Raw genomic sequence first — 16437 nt, 5'->3', positions numbered from 1 at the left:
CTACTTTAGGTGAAGGGAAGGACGATACTCAATTCCCCCGGAAGGTCAGCTCAACTGGACTGGACCAAAAGCAAAGAAGTTTCCGGGATAAACTGAATGTTTCAAAGGTCAGCAGAGCAAGGGCGGTGGTTTGGGAACCATGGTTTAAGGGGACTTCTAAGTCAATTGGCGAAATAATTCTATTATGAAAACATTCTGCATCCTATCTTGAAATGTGGCGTTTGGGGTCTTAAATGCTAACAAGCGGCCATCTAAGATGCATCAATTGGATCAAAGGAGAATGAAGAACACCAAGGTCACACGATAACTAAGAGCCCAAGAGACAGAAAGGGCCACATGAACCAGAGACTTACATCATCCTGAGACCAGAAGAACTAGATGGTGCCCGGCCACAACTGATGACTGCCCTGACAGGGAGCACAACAGAGAACCCCTGAGGGAGCAGGAGAACAGTGGGATGCAGACCCCATATTCTCATAAAAAGACCATACTTAATGGTCTGACTGAGACTAGAGGAATCCTGGCGGTCATGGTCCCCAAACCTTCTGTTGGCCCAGGACAGGAACCATTCCTGAAGACAACTCATCAGACATGAAAAGGACTGGACAGTGGGTAGGAGAGAGATGCTGATGAAGAGTGAGCTAATTATATCAGGTGGACACTTGAGACTGTGTTGGCATCTCCTGTCTGGAGGGGAGATAGGAGGGTAGAGAGGGTTAGAAACTGGCAAAATTGTCACGAAAGGAAAGACTGGATGGAGGGGGCGGGCTGACTCATTAGGGGGAGAGTAAGTGGGAGTATGTAGTAAGGTGTATATAAGCTTATATATGACAGACTGATTTGATTTGTAAACTTTCACTTAAAGCACAATAAAAATTATTTTAAAAAATACGTATGTGCAGGGAGTTGTTTTAAATCAAAATCAGTATGTTTAAGAAGCCCTCATTTTTAATTAAAAAAAGTTATCTTAAGTTGTTAATCACAATTCTCTGTTTCTGATGTTCTTAGATTGAACTGAATAGTAATGACCAAAGGGTGTTTTAACGTTATACCGTTTCCAGTAATTTGACATAGTCTTATTAGTTTGCATTTCTGTGTATTATTTTAACTCATATAAGCAATCTTTAATTTTTATTATTAGAGTGTATCTTGTTGGTTTTTTAAATCTTACCTAGCATTAGAAGTTAAATGAAATTTAAGAACTTACCTAATACATAATTTTTAACTTCTTAATATAGAAAAAATTTTAATATGCACAGAAATAGAATACTGTGATAAATCTTGCATGTCTATCACCCAGCTTCATCAACTATCGACATTTTGCAAATATTAGATATTCTCAAAATACGACTTGTTATTTAGGGAAGTTCTAAACCTTGTCTTCAAGTAGATGCTGGTTAGAAGAGCTTAAGCTAATTCTTAACAGCTTACATGGTTCTAGACTGTCAGTACTGAGTATGGCCTGTTTATTATTTGTTCTTTAAACTCTTCTTTATAAACTTTGGCTACAGAGCAGTTTAGGCTTTCAAAGCCCAATAATTGAAAAGCTAGATTCCTGATTTTCAAGTCTTTACCTTCAGTATTCATTGGAGGTGGAGGAGATTGCTCTCTGTGAAATCTTACTTTGTTTCCTCCGCCTTTGCAGTCATCTAAAGTTCTGCATTAAGTAAAAACCAGTTGCCATCAAATCAGTCTCAACTCAAGGTGACCCCAATGTGTGTCACAGGAGAACGGTGCTCCATAGGGTTTCCAGTGGCTGGTTTTTTGGAAGCAGATTGCCAGACCTTTCTTCTGAGGTGCTGTGGGTGGTCTCAAACCTCCAACCTTTGAATTAGCAGTCAAGCATATTAACTGTTTGTACCACCCAGAGGCTCCCTTCATTAAATAAGTTGGTTGGAAATAGTATCTAGATTGTTGTTGTTACGTGCCTTCGAGTCTGTTCTGACTCACAGGGACCCTGTAGGACAAAGGAGAACTGCCCCATAGGGTTTCCAAGGAGTGAATGGTGGATTCACACTGCTGCTCAGCAGCCCAGCTTTTAACTATTGCACCTCCAGGGCTCCAGTATCTAGATTAGATACTCTTTGATTCTCCTTTTAGAACTAATGAAATGACATTCTAAAGGTAGAACTCTTTTGACCAAAAAAAGGCAATAGAAATAAAATGTAGGGATTTATATTATTTAACACATGATTTTTTTTAATATAATTTGTTGTAGAATTTGAATATCCATCATATTACTTTAGTAGTAATTAAATTACAACTTGTGTTTTATCTGACTGTAAAAATGAAATACTTATTGAAAATTTTGAAAACAGGTGAACACAAAGGAAGAAAACAAAATTATTTCTCATGTCATCATCCAGAGATTGCAACTGTTAATAATATAATGTGTATTTTTTCAACACACCTGTGTGGATAATTGTGTATGTATAAATTTTTTTTTCACTGGATCATATTTTTAAATTGTGGGATTTTAAAATTGCTTTAAATTCTTTTCCATGATTTTAATAGTAATTTCATCATATATACTATTAATTATTTAATCAGTGGGGATTACTGAACATATTTTCTGTTTCTTAACGATGTAAAGAATGTTTGTTATTTTCTTTTGTTAAAATCCTAAATGTGGAATTACTGGGACAGTGGATGTTCCAAATGGCAAGGCATTGGATACATATTGCTGAATTGTTCTCTAGAAAGGGTGTATCTATAAGCAGATAGAACATGGTACCTCACCATACTTTGCATTAAAATAAATCCTCACAATTTGCAGTTTTGGTTTCTATTGAGGTAGAATAGCCATCCTACCAGCAGACAAGGGCAGTGAGAAATTTCTGGAAATTCTAAAGTAGATAGGAACAAAGCATCTGAGCTGAGGTGCTCTTAGCCACTTAACAAAGGACAGACAAGACCGCCAAACAATATTCGAAGTGGATAGCTGGGAGACTGTTGCGAGCAGAGGTAGGAAGGACTGGAGCATGGAATGGTGGGGGTGAAATCAAAGGTGTTGAAGGGTAATAAAATAGCCACATTAGTTGGACAGAGCTGGTGTTGAAATGGAAGATGCTGAGTTCACCTTCCCTTAAGGTCAGCACTTCCTTGGTAGTACACAGCAACCTGGGTCGTGGATGCTGTGATCAGACCCTACATAGATTATTAAGAGACCAGGAACTCTCACTTGGGCTAAAGAAATGCACTGTAGCTGCAAATAGCACTTAATCTTGACTTGTATCCACAAATATGAACACCAAGAATCACTAAACATCCAAGGAAAACTGACAGCATGAAAGTCACTAAATATAACAAAGAACTAACCAGGAGTTGCCAAATATGTAAAGAAACCAACACTCAGAACGGCACCAGGCTTAACACAAAGAGTTAATGGAAGAATTGGGGGGCGGGGGCAGGGATTAAAAAGAAACATTGAGTTCTTAGGAATTAAAAATATTATGCAAGTATGAAAGTAGGGCTTTACCTAATTCAAGAAAAATTGAGGGTTTAATCAAGATGAAAATTATGAGAGGGAAGTTGATCATGGAGAATAACTCTAGAAATTCTAGCTTTCATCTAGTAAGGGAAAAGTAATCAGAATAAATAATGGAAGATAAGTTTGTATAGCTATCTTTAGATTGACTAACTGCTAGGATAATTAAAAATATGTCACAAGTCATGGTGACATGTCAGAACTCCAAGAATAATGAAAATCCTAAAAACAATAAGAAGATAAAAACAAAGAGTACCCTCAAAGGAAGAGAGATCAGATTGGCATCTGGTAATCTGCAGCTCTGGATCATAGAAGAAGACGGAAATACATTTCCCCCTCAAGTACTGAGGGGAAAGTGACTTTAAACCTGTATTATATACCTAGCCAGTTCAGGACTGAGGGCAAAATAATAATTGGGGCTTTCAAGAGTTCAGAAAGTTATATTTTGGGTATCACAGTGGCCCAAATGTAGCCAGTGAGGATTGGCTCGTATTGGATTGTGAAGATGGCGCAGGACTGGGCAGTGTTCCGTCCTGTTGTGCAGCTCACCGGCGTCTAACAATGGCATCTGAAAGAATCACCAGAGGGTGTATCTAGAAAGACTAAATATACCTGAGACAAAAAGCCTTCCTTGCTTATTTTTAAATAAGGCAATTGTTTTAAAAATAATCATTCTTAAGAAAGTAGCAAAATGAAAAATAACAATTTGGAACAAAGCTTAAATTTCCACAGCACAATGGAAGCGGCCAGGTAAGGTTACTTAAAATGTGCTGTGGTGGTTTTCCGTCTTCCTTACCCCTTTCTCTCCTTTTGATGAAAGCTTCTTGTTTGTTTTTAGTTTTTCTTAGGGTGGGAACGGGAAAGTATTGATTAATTGTAGATTATAGTAAAAAAATATAAGTTTAAATATGTTGCTTTGAAAGTTAAAGGTGGTGCTGGAAAACTACAAATAAAACACAGCTTCCACTGGAAGCCTCATTTGGTGCAGAGAAACCTCATCCAAGTCAGTAAGACTGAACATACATATATCACCTATCGCAGCTAAAAGTTAGTGATGAAAATTCCCTTATTAAAAGAGAAAATAGAACCCACCTCAAAAGAAAGGATCACATATCTTCAGAATTAAAGGACATAGGAGCTGGTTTTAAAAGAACTCCTACAAGGCATGTTTGAGTCCATTTAATACTCAAAAAACGGACGAAAGCTTTAGTTAATACCATTGGAGGTGAACATTATGAAAACTGCTTATTTTTAAATTTGGTAAAGAAAAAGGGGAAAGAATCAAGCCTCTCTCTATCTTACTCCTCTTTAACGTATTGAAGGTAATGAGTGAGTCAGAAAATCACCATTCTGAGCCTGTTGATTGCCCTTTTCTGCTATCATTGGCTAAGTTTATATTGGTTTTGTTGAAAATGAAGGTGGTAGAAAAATGCATTCCAGTAAGTGTAGAAAAGAACCTTTTCTAGTGCACATGCTGTATTTGCTTATAATTTTGGTAGTAATAACTAAATGTCTGTAAATTACAAAATAGCATGTGTGATTGAATACTTTCCTCAGTGAGGTTTAGGAACCTTTGCTAAAGGTGTGAGGGAATTGTGAATCACTGGGAATTTTGCTGAATGATCAAAATAAGATACATACTTGATTGTCTACTTGAAGAAAAAAGTAATGCTAAAAAAGAATTCCTACGTTCTTTTCCAGAGGAGAAACTTACCTTCACCAGTGATCTTCCCACAGAGGGCCAATCGGACGTAGTTGCATATTCCCATAAATTATGAAAAGGTCTTGAAGGTCACATTCTTTTGGTTCTGAGTATGTGTTGCATTCCTTTGACAGACTTTATTGTGCCTTGTTAAATGTTTTTCTCTCTTAAGTTTTACTTTGCATGTTCTGTTATTTTTTTTAGACAGTGTGTATTGGTTTCTTAACCATCAACAGTATTGAATTTAGGTTTTTGCCTTCTCCTTCGTTCTCTGTCTTGTGTTAGAAGTTTTATAAGGGAGTGTGCCAACTGCACTAAGCAAGGGCCAAAGCCAAAACCAAACCCACTGCTGTGGAGTCCATTGCGACTTGTAGCGACCCTATGATAAATCCCACCCTTGTTGCTAAGGACCAGCATGAATCCAGTTCCCACTGAAAGTGGATCCAGTCCTTGCCTTGCCACATCTCTGTCCAGCAGCTCCAAGCTCATTCTCAGCCACCCTGGGCCAGGTCAAGGGTAACAGCTGCAAACAAAGGGATCCACACGACTCTCTGCATTTCAGGACAGTGGGCATTGGCAGCAAATTGGGAAATCCACATGATTTCCTCCACTTCAGACCAGTCTCTTTTCTCTGATCCTAGCCACCCCAAGCTAGAACACACGAGTTAAAAAGACATAGTACTTCAGACTTCCAGATAGGCGGTCACCAGCTCCTGCTGGCTCTCACTGCCCGCCCCCCGCCCCCCGCGCCCCGTGGGCTTGTTAATTCTCTGGAACCGCTCACAGAATTCTCAGAGTAAATTTACAGTTACCCATTTATTATACCCAGAGAGGGTACAAAGGAAGAGACCCATGGGGTGCCTTCTGGGAGGGTTCCGGCTGTGAGACTTCCATTGTCCCTAGGGACATGCCCCCTCCCTGGCAGATGCTCTCGCCAATCCAGGAAGCCCCCAAACTTCTGTGTCCCTGGCTTTTTACTGGCTTCGATGCGGAGTCAGGATTAGGACTTCACTGTGAGGAAGATTGGGAGACGGCGTGCCCCCTCCCTTTCTGAGGTTAGCTGACTAGTGGGGCCTGTGTGGTCCCCACTCATTTGGACAGGTAGAAGGGTTGCCTGGGTGTTTTAGAAGACAAAGACACCGCAACTACTGGGGAATTCCAAGGACCATCAGGAACCAAAGACAAAGGCCGAAACAATTTCTTTGTATCACGGGTCAGCAAGCATGTTTTGCTTTCCATATTCGTTCCTCCCTTATTTGATAGTTGAGTTAAATCTGCATTGTCAGCGACCCTACAGGACAGAGCAGAACCACCCCCTAAGGTTCCCAAGGCTGTAATCTTTAAGGAAGCAGACTGCCGCATCGTTCCCCATCTGGAACGGCTGGTGGGTTTGAACCTTTCCGTCAGCAGCTGAGTGCTTAACTGCTGTGCTGCCAGGGTTCCTTTCCCATATCTGAGAGTTGAGTTTAATCCACGTTGTCAGAGCATATAACAATCTCCTATCTCCACCACTTGTCTTAGTTTTACAGTTAAATACATTCATTGCTTATTATGCTGAGACTTTTCCAGTTGTTCCTTGACTATCTGAAGCTCATCCTATAAATTTTTTGGGAAGCATTTATGAGAACAGTATTTCCTTTGATCTCACATCTGTGTGCTCCCATGGTGTCTGTTTGCTCTTATGTTCTGGTGTAGTCTTCATTCCTGAGAAGTATTCAAATTGCTAATTGTTTCTTTCCCTTGTCTAGTTTTTTTCCTTACCTTGTGTTCTGTTCATTTATCTCATTTCTGAGCATTTCGGTTTCTTATGTTCCTCTTTCGTGGCTTCTGTTGTTTGTTTAACACGGGGTAATAGTTCTCATCTGCTTCGTGGGCATATTTTTCTGGTCTGCCTTTCAGGACATCATTCAGATTGTCAGACTCTTTCCTTTTCTGATACTCATGCAAATGAGATAGATTTTTCCTATCCTTTAAGGTTTTTCTGTTTTAAGTGGCAAGAGTGTTCCAGGACAGCTTACCTAGCTTCAGAGCTCTAGGGTAGCCTCTTTTGTTGTCCTGTGACATACTTAAAAATATAGCCTGTATGCGTAGTCACTTCTGTCATACTTCTTGAGATCTGCCTCTTTTGGGCCCCCACTCCGTGAGTGTCTGAACTTCTGTCTTCTTTACCCTTGTGTTCCAGCCCTGCTCCGTTAAATTTTATTCCCAGCTGTGTGTCCTCGGTGCAGGGCTCAACCTTCCTGAAAGGAACTCTTGTTGGATGTTCCAGGAGTTGGGAGAGCTTAGGCAGAAGCAGCATTTTCTGGCCTCACCATCTTGCACTTACTAACCTTTGTAACCCCTTTTGCCATTGCCCTGGTTGTTCTCAGATCCGCTTGCTGAATTTTCCACTGCACGTGGAGAAGTTTTCCTTTGCGGTGAGTACTTCTTCATGATTTGGTGCTCCCCAGCTCTCAGGATTACAGGAAGCTCCCTTTTCCTTCTCTCCAACACCTCTGACATGGCTGCTGCCACCATAGTTCTTGATGAAGTTGGCAACTTGGCCGCACCTGCCTGTGTTCTGGGGTTTCTGAGGATCCCTGACACCTACTTGTATTAAAGGTGATTCTCTGGGGGTGGAGTTCGTAGGTATCCCAATCACTCTCTGTTTTGTGAGATTTGGGGAGATGACAAAACTATGATACTACTACCATCTCAACTGCTCTGTCCATTAGGTCTGAGTACTGCACTAAGGCCTCATTGAGGCAGCCCCAATAATTTGCTGTAACCGGTTTTTCTGTTTCGCAAACAAATTTACCTAACCAATTCAGAATAAATTATTCTACTTAGAATATGTATAATTATAGTTTTAAGTATTATAATTTATAATAATTTGCTTTCAAAATAATATATTAGGTGATAATCACTTTTATTCATGGCGTACCAGATGGGAGCTTTATACTTAGAAAACTGGGAAGGAAATTGTCTTGCCCTCTTGATTTTTTTTTTTTAATCCTTGGCATTTATAAACATCTATCTTGTCAGTTTTGGCCTTCAGGTTGCATTCAAGTCAAGATTTGTCCTATGTCACTAGATTTCTAGATGAAGCAAGGATTTATCCTCTTACCAAGGGCCAGGTGTATTGTTTCTAAACATTATATGTAGGATTTTTAATTGCTAATAACTCCAGAAAGAATGTAGTTCCATTTAGTGTCAGTGGTTTTTAATATTAAATTACGTGTTGTAAACTTCTTAAGTGTTTAACTATATGTTTGCTAGGGGAGTGATGATGATATAACACATAAATATAAGCTGTCTGGACTCTTCACATGTCTAGTGTGTTCCTGTTTAAGTTAGTGGGGGCAGAATTATTCAGTCATTAGTACGGGGAAAATTGAATAGTTACACATTTCTTTTGAAATGGGTTCATACTATATAAAGTCATGTTGTTGTTACTGCCTTTCAGTTGGCTCCAACTCACAGTGTATAACCACTTTATGTATAACCAAAAGAAATATTTCATATGGTTGGCCCTTTTCTTTCGTTGATTAACTTGGATAATAATGGCAAGTTGATTAAATTAAAGGAAACTCAGAAAGCTGGAAAACTGATGCTTAATGTCAAGGCTTAAGTTGCTATTGAATAGGAGTAGTTCTACATTGCTGTTCTATGTGTACACAGTTCAGGTGCGCAGCAAGCACCTGTTGCTGACAGGTCATGTTACACATGTTTGTGTGGGAGGGTCACATGATGGAGAAGGCCCTCCACCTTGGAACACCACTGTTGTGGGGCTAGAGCATAAACACCTTGAGCCATCTGAAAGATGAATGTGGCAAGCGTTAGTTCGCGTATAATTCAGGGCTGTCTGTAATGAGAGCATGCCAGCCAGTAGTTTTGTGGCCTCGACAAATGCATGGTCTTGAGATTATCCATTGTGTGTATATATGTGTGAATACAGAAAACATCGGAGCAGTGTGGGGCCCAGCAAACCTGTTTCCCAGCCCCGGCGGAACATCGTGGGCTGCAGAATTCAGCATGGGTGGAAAGAAGGGAATGGACCCGTCACACAGTGGAAAGGAACAGTTCTGGATCAGGTTCCCGTAAATCCTTCATTGTATCTTATAAAATACGATGGATTTGACTGTGTTTATGGACTAGAACTTAATAAAGATGAAAGAGTTTCTGCACTTGAAGTCCTCCCTGATAGAGTTGGTAAGTTCTTTTCACTATTTGTGCTGTATATGCTTTAAAAATCATTGAAATGGATGCTTTTTACCATTCTTTTGCATTACTGGTATTTTTATTTTTATTGGAATTCAAGGACTCTGTTTAAGTTAGCCACCTAGAAACCACAAAAATTGATGAGTAAATGTTTGAAAACCACAGGTCAGGGAACTGTGAGGGACGTAAAGATGCATATAGTTGTTCCCCAAAGAAGTTTACAATGTAAATGTAATAATTCCTAGTATGGTTATTTCTAGACTTTTTGCTCACTGTCTGGATTCTGATGGGTAGGAATACCATTAGCTGAGACGTGCTGTGTGTCAGTTTCATCATATTGTGATACCTAAGAAAATTACGTGCTTATTACAGAGTCCGCGAAGGGTTGATTTCATTCTGTAGTACATAAATGACAGTACACAGTGTATTGTCTATACTTCGAGCCACAACTTAAGTAGCTAAAACACATGAGCTTTATTATACATAACTTAGGGCTTGTTTGTACAGTGCTCATGGAAATGAATAGCTTGTTTTTTTTGTCATACACTATTAGTTTTGCCTGGCAAATATTCTGAAGGCATAAGGTGAAACTTAAAAATAACAACTGAATTTTATTATTCAATCATGTAGAATACAGTCAAATTAATGTTATTTTTTCAGAGTATTTACTTTGAAATGTTTTATTATTATTTCAGTGATGCTGCTATTGCTTAAGATAATGGTTTCTGGTTTTAGAATTGTCTTTAGAAGCCTGTACCATTAAAAAAAGAAAGATTCAGCAGATCTAGACTTTGAGGGGAGATTGGATATCATAAAAACTTAAAATTTTTTTTTCTTTCTTAAAATGAAATTTTGGAATCAAGTTGTCTATGGAAGAAACCAGTCCAGTTGTTCCCTCTGTGTGTCTCGAGACCGTGCCGTTGTGCTCCTAGGACCGACGTATCTGCCCGGCAAGCTCGTTCTTCGCCGTAGCAGTGAATTGTTTTGTTACTTCATCTTCCCTTTAGAAATATCAAATGCTGAGTCTTTGTCATCTTATATAAACATAGTTCAGTTTTCACAGAAATCTTTATTGTTCTCAAAAGTAATTGTGGAGTATAAATCTTGACATTTTTAACATTTTTATCTATTTTAAGCATGACTGGACACGTCATTCTTCCTCATGACAAAAAAAAAACAAACAAACATTTTTTGGCCTTTATATTCCGTATAGAAAGAAAACAGTCTTCCTTATTTGCTTCAGGTAGTACATTAGATTATAGTTATAATTTTTTTTTTTTTTAAACTAAAGGTGGAGGAGAGAGGGAGTAACAAGTTAATCAACATAAAAGCATGGGGTAGCATAAAGTAATAATGCCCAAAACAAGTTCTGGGGATCCTTGGAGTTCCATGAAGCCCATTCAGGGGGCTGTGAGGTCAAAGCTGTTTTCATAATAATACTACATAATCTACCTGTTTCACAAATGTACAGTGAGGTTTTCTGCTGTCCATTTAGATCTGCTAACTCTGCAGACACGATATTTTCCACACGAATAATTCAAACGTTGCCAAATTATGTCCTGGTAAAAGATCCATTCAGAATACAAGACAGACTAATGGTTTTTAATGTAACAGAGTGGGACACACTTGTTGATAATAGTTCTAGATTACGCATTGCAATGAACCCTACCGGAACTGTCACTTAACTGAGCTTTGATGTAGTATCATAGAAGACTATCCAGAATTATCTGAAAGACTGTTAAGATACTCCTCTTTTTTTAACAGTGTATCTTTGAGAGGCTGGATTTTATAACAGATTAAAAGCAGAAGCAGATATGAGAATCTAGCTGGTTTTTAAACTAAACATTAAAGAGAGAAAAATGTAAAGCAGCGCCATTCTTACTGAAAAAAAAAAATTTTTTTTTTTGTTAGGAACAATGTTTTTCATTAAAAGTACATTCTTTACGTTGGTAATTTTAAATTTCTCATATTTTATTTCTAAAATAGTAAACACTGATAGGAATAGTCTATAGAAACAAACACTTTGGGGTCCTCAGTAACTTTTAAGAATGTGAAGGAGTCCTGAGGTCACAAAGTTGATAAATTCTGGCATGAAGAAACCAGTGGAATTTTTAAATACCAGGCACAGAGAAGAGCTAATTCTATGTAATTTATGATAATTAACACATACTTACATAAAGAAAATTACCATAATGTTTAAGATACCCATTACATTTATCAAGGAATTCTCTTCTTCCTTTGGCTTTATTATGCTAACAGCAGTAGAAGCACTGATTAATTAATGAAATAGGAGTTCTAATTGTTTTTTGAAGATAGCTGTCTCTGTGGCTACAAGAGAGTATTCTGAAATTCAGACATGAGTCAGTTCCAGGGAGTGGCAGCATCCGCTTCACTTGGGACTGTAAGGAATTCAGATTCTTGGCCTCACCTCGGGGGTCCTAGATCAACGTCTGGGAGTGCAGCCCAGCAGTTTTTAATAAGCCCTCTGGGTAATTCTGATGCCTGCTCATACATTGCGGAGACAAATTAGGTTGTCTTCTTCAGTAAGTTTAGTCTTCATAATAAATAGTCATTGAAACGTTTTGTCACCATTGGGATTTCCCCCCCTTTTAATTCCCAGCAACATCTCGAATCAGTGATGCACACTTAGCAGACACGATGATTGGCAAAGCTGTGGAACATATGTTTGAGACGGAGGACGGTTCTAAAGATGAGTGGAGGGGAATGGTCTTAGCACGCGCGCCCATCATGAACACGTGGTTTTACATCACCTACGAGAAGGACCCCGTCCTGTACATGTACCAGCTCCTAGATGACTATAAGGAAGGCGACCTGCGCATCATGCCTGACTCCAGTGAGTACACGTTGGCAGCTTTGGTCTTTGGTCATTTAAAAGGAGTTTGGATTTTAGAACAAGATATTGATTAACTGTTTTACAAATACTTTCTTTTTTCATTTTAATTATTAGGGACGTGATTATTTCTTAGTCATAGGTTGTGAAAATTTTCTTCCTCTTGCCAAAAATTGTAGATAAGAAAATGTTTGATAATCAGTTGCTGCTTGACTTCCGTACTGAAATAGAGGTTAGTTGTTTTTGACTGTTTTTCAGTGTATATTTGAAGCTTCCCGTTGCTGTGATTTTTCCTTCATAATCAGCAGCTAGCGATACAAATGCATTTAGGTTCTTTTTCCTTAATGTCAAGTATTTACAGAGAGCACTTCTTGGTAAGCAAGGATCCGGGTGTCTATATTTTCAGTTCCTGGAGACCTTTACTCCAGTGTTTTGAATTTCATTTTTGTATTTATTCTTTTACATCATTTTATTGTTGTTGTTAGGTGCTATCGAGCTGGTCCCAACTAATAGCGACCCTGTGTGCAACAGAACAAAACACTGCCTGGTCCTGCACCACCTCATAATTGTTGCTATGTTTGAGCCCGTTGTCGCAGGCACTGTGTCAGGCCATCTCCTTGAGGGTCTTTTTCTTTTTCGTTGACCCTCTGCTTTACCAAGCATGATGTCCTTCTCCAGGGCTCAAACACGGATAACACGGCCAAAGCATGTGAGATGAAGTCTCGTCATCCTCGCTTCTAAGAAGCATTTTGGCTGTACCTCTTTCAAGATAGATTTGTTCGTTCTCTGGCAGTCCCTGGTACATTCAATATTCTTAGCAACACCGTAATTCAAATGCATCAGTTCTTCTTTGATCTTACTTATTCATTGTCCAGCTTTTACATTCATATGAGGTGATTGAAAATACCATGACTTGGGTTAGGTGCACTTAAGACTTCAAAGTGACATCTTTGCTTTTTAAAATTTTAAAGAGGTCTTTTGCAGCAGATTTGCACAGTGCAGTAAGTTCAACTAGCTTGTATTTTTAAAGCATCAGAAATCCCTTGTCCTTTGAAACTGGATTAGGAAGATGATGTGGAATGCAATGACGTCTGAATATTTAGATAATCGAGGATGAATTCAGATATTAACAAGAAATACACGAGTTGGCGTTTGTCTATAAATTGACTTTACGTCCCCCCCCCCCCCCCTTAAATACAGATGATTCACCTCCAGCAGAAAGGGAACCAGGAGAAGTTGTGGACAGCCTGGTGGGCAAACAAGTGGAATATGCCAAAGAAGATGGCTCGAAAAGGACTGGCATGGTCATTCATCAAGTAGAAGCCAAACCATCTGTCTATTTCATCAAGTTTGATGATGATTTCCATATTTATGTCTACGATTTGGTGAAAACATCCTAGATGTCATCGCGAACTTTGCCAAATTTGTGGAACTGTTAAATGTATAATTTGTAGACATAAAGACTTGATTGCTTTCCAGTTTATGAAAGCTTAAATGTCCCTGCGAACCCACAATCTCTGCCAGCGAAACTGTTTTGTTCTCAATAGTACAGATTTATGTGAACACAAAGCATTTTGTGTAAGGAACTCCTTCCTCTTAAAAGAAGTCTGTTTCTTTGGAGAGGAGTTACAGGCAAATTTGGTAAAAGTTAAGCTAATATCATAATCATCTAAAACTGTAATGATCTTAATCATTTTCTCCTTCGCCCTAACTCTCTTATTCTGCTGCCACAATGCAAGTATAGTTTGGTATTTTTTGTTACTGCCTTTTTGAGATATATATCTATACCTATCTACCTACTTCTCTATCTATATACCTGTGTGTGTATATGTAGAGAGTACATATTTATACACATAGATATATATTTTTTCTCTCTCTCTCTCTCTATTGGCAGTCCTTTCTTTGTGGATTGGATAAGGGGTTAAATAATTTTCTCCAGTTTAACAGGAGTGCTTGACCCAAGTCAGTCATATACTGTATCACTCTTCTTTATTTAAACTGAAATTTGGACACAAGAAGCACATAGGAATGATCAACTTTTTTTGAAAGGTGAAAGTGCAGTGCACCTTTTAAATCTGGAGGCTTTAAATGATAAGTCAAAATCTGAATCACTTATGAACAGTTCATGACCCACATTAGACATTTTACAGACTGGTCCGCCATCTGGCTAAAAGGCTGCCTTTAATTCTAAGCATTTTAATCTTTTGTTGTTGTTACATTTTAAATCATAAATACTTTTAGTAAAACCCAGGTACTTGGTCCGCAAAGTATAATGTAGGTGTACTTTGGATGGCACGTTTGGCTCGTTATTTGTACAAATTATAAACCTGGATTTTAATATGAATTTAAAAGGTAACACTACATCAGTGATTTGTGTGTATGTGCTCTGAGTTCCTGGAAGAACACAATACTTTTATATTAGAAATGTAAGTTTTAAGAATGGCATTGTTGCCTTCTAACAAGTTCTTTGGGATTCTTTTATTTTTATTACTATTATTATTGATATATGATTATGGTCAGAAAGCTTTTTCACCCTGGCTTTTCCCCACAAAGAATGTCTTGACAAATAACAGCTTAAATATATTGATGCCTTTTGTGGTGTTGTATGTCCTTGCCTACAGTATGCTGTTAATGTGGATTCCATTCAGTGGACTCTAGGATTTTGCATGTCAGTGATATTTTACCACATAAGGTTCCATCATCTATGTTAGCTTCCGGGTGTCAGTGATAGCAGCAGCCCTTAGCCACAGAATCCTTTTATGGTTTGTTCCTGCAAAGTAGTTTTAAGCCGAAATAGAACTGCAAAAATGGTTGGTTTAGCACCAGAATTGCCATATGTCGCTTTGTTTTGGATGCACCTTGGTGGTTTGAAAGCAAGGAGAAAACGCAGTATGTGAAACCAGTCTCTCTAATGGAGGGGCTTAGACCTGAGGTGTGACCTTGTCCGTTTAGTGTGCAGAAGGCTGACCATGCGAGCTGTCAACCAACACGAAAGGTTTTGGATCAGAGGGCCAAGGGGCCTCTTTGCTATGGCCGTTCTTGCTTCGTGTTAGAGAGTCAGTAGTCTAAAGGTCTCTACGCATGTTTTGCTTGACTCCCATTTTAGCCTTAAGGTGTGTGTCTCATCATGCTGTTGGAGGGTACCTACTACTGTTCATGGCTCCATTGGGCCCAGTTTTCTACCCTGGGTAACCAAAGGCAAGCTTCTCAATGCAGTATGAAAGCACTAAGTATCCAGGTCATAAATGTTTGATGTGTGTTTGAACGAGTTTCATTCTACAGATCTGGTATGTGTTTTTCTGTTGCCTCCATTTTCTATTGAGTCCCTGCATGTATATCTCAAGGCTGAGCCTGGCTCCATGAGCCCAAGCTGATATTTGTGACACAACAGTGAGTGTATCCAGCACACACAATATGTATATAACATGGTACAGTGAAAAATAAAGTTCATTTTGAAGAATCCTGAGGGTTGGGTCAACTGAAACGTTTTTAGCATTACCTAATGACTTGCATTGTGGATTTTCTACAAGCCACTTGAGCAACTTTAATACACCACATGATCTGCTAATCGTAGATGAATGTGACATGTGATTATTATTTTCATAATTGTTCCGTTTATTGCTTTTAGGGTTGAGGGAAGAGGAAGGATATTTGTTCTGTTTTGTTTTCCCTTTTTTTCCCATTCCTTTGGTGGCTTAAACCACATTTATCAATGCTGTGACTTACTCTGCTCCATGGCGCTTGCGTCTTTGGCTTCATTTTAGGCTCCTGTTTCAGATCTGCATGCATTGCTTGCATTTTCCTGGTCTGAATGTTGGTTTCTTGTTCTCGGAATTCAGCGTTAACTTCCAAAATTACCATGGGGCTTGTGATGATGACACAAGACATGGATCTGTGTATGAAACTTATTGGCCTTTCTCATTTACCTGCTATAGTATTATTGTGTGTGTGTGTGTGTGTGTGAGAGAGAGAGAGAGATGTCAAGCTGCCATGTAAAGCTTCAAAGAAAAATCTTAAAAGCAGACCATCCTTTTTGCATGCTCTATTCTAAGTAGAATGTTCAATGTAATTAACTAAAATTGCATGTTAAAGATATCTAGGTTTTTTGTTTTCTTTGTTTTCATTTGTTTTCAGTTTCTGTATATTTGCTTACTGTGCCGTTTAGTGGTCGTAGGATAAAAATGCACTGGTGAAGCA

At 38.7% G+C, this 16437-nt stretch overlaps 1 protein-coding gene across 6 annotated transcripts in view; it reads left to right on the top strand.

Moving 5' to 3' along the window:
* SPIN1 (spindlin 1) overlaps positions 1-16218 on the top strand; it is an 89008-nt gene extending 72790 nt beyond the window's left edge. For all 6 annotated transcript variants that reach the window (XM_049895584.1, XM_049895590.1, XM_049895589.1 and 3 more), the window contains 3 exons: positions 9127-9380; positions 12010-12243; positions 13441-16218. In XM_049895584.1, the coding sequence (XP_049751541.1) occupies positions 9127-9380; positions 12010-12243; positions 13441-13640 (688 nt within the window). In that variant the 3' untranslated portion in view covers positions 13641-16218. The remainder of the gene's footprint in view (positions 1-9126; positions 9381-12009; positions 12244-13440) is intronic.
* The last annotated feature ends 219 nt before the right edge of the window (positions 16219-16437 follow it).

The sequence above is a fragment of the Elephas maximus genome, chromosome 9 (genome assembly GCF_024166365.1).
Source record: "Elephas maximus indicus isolate mEleMax1 chromosome 9, mEleMax1 primary haplotype, whole genome shotgun sequence".
NCBI lineage: Eukaryota > Metazoa > Chordata > Mammalia > Proboscidea > Elephantidae > Elephas > Elephas maximus.
The sequence above is the reverse complement of the archived record's forward strand: the minus strand, read 5'-3'. Positions and strand labels throughout refer to the sequence as shown.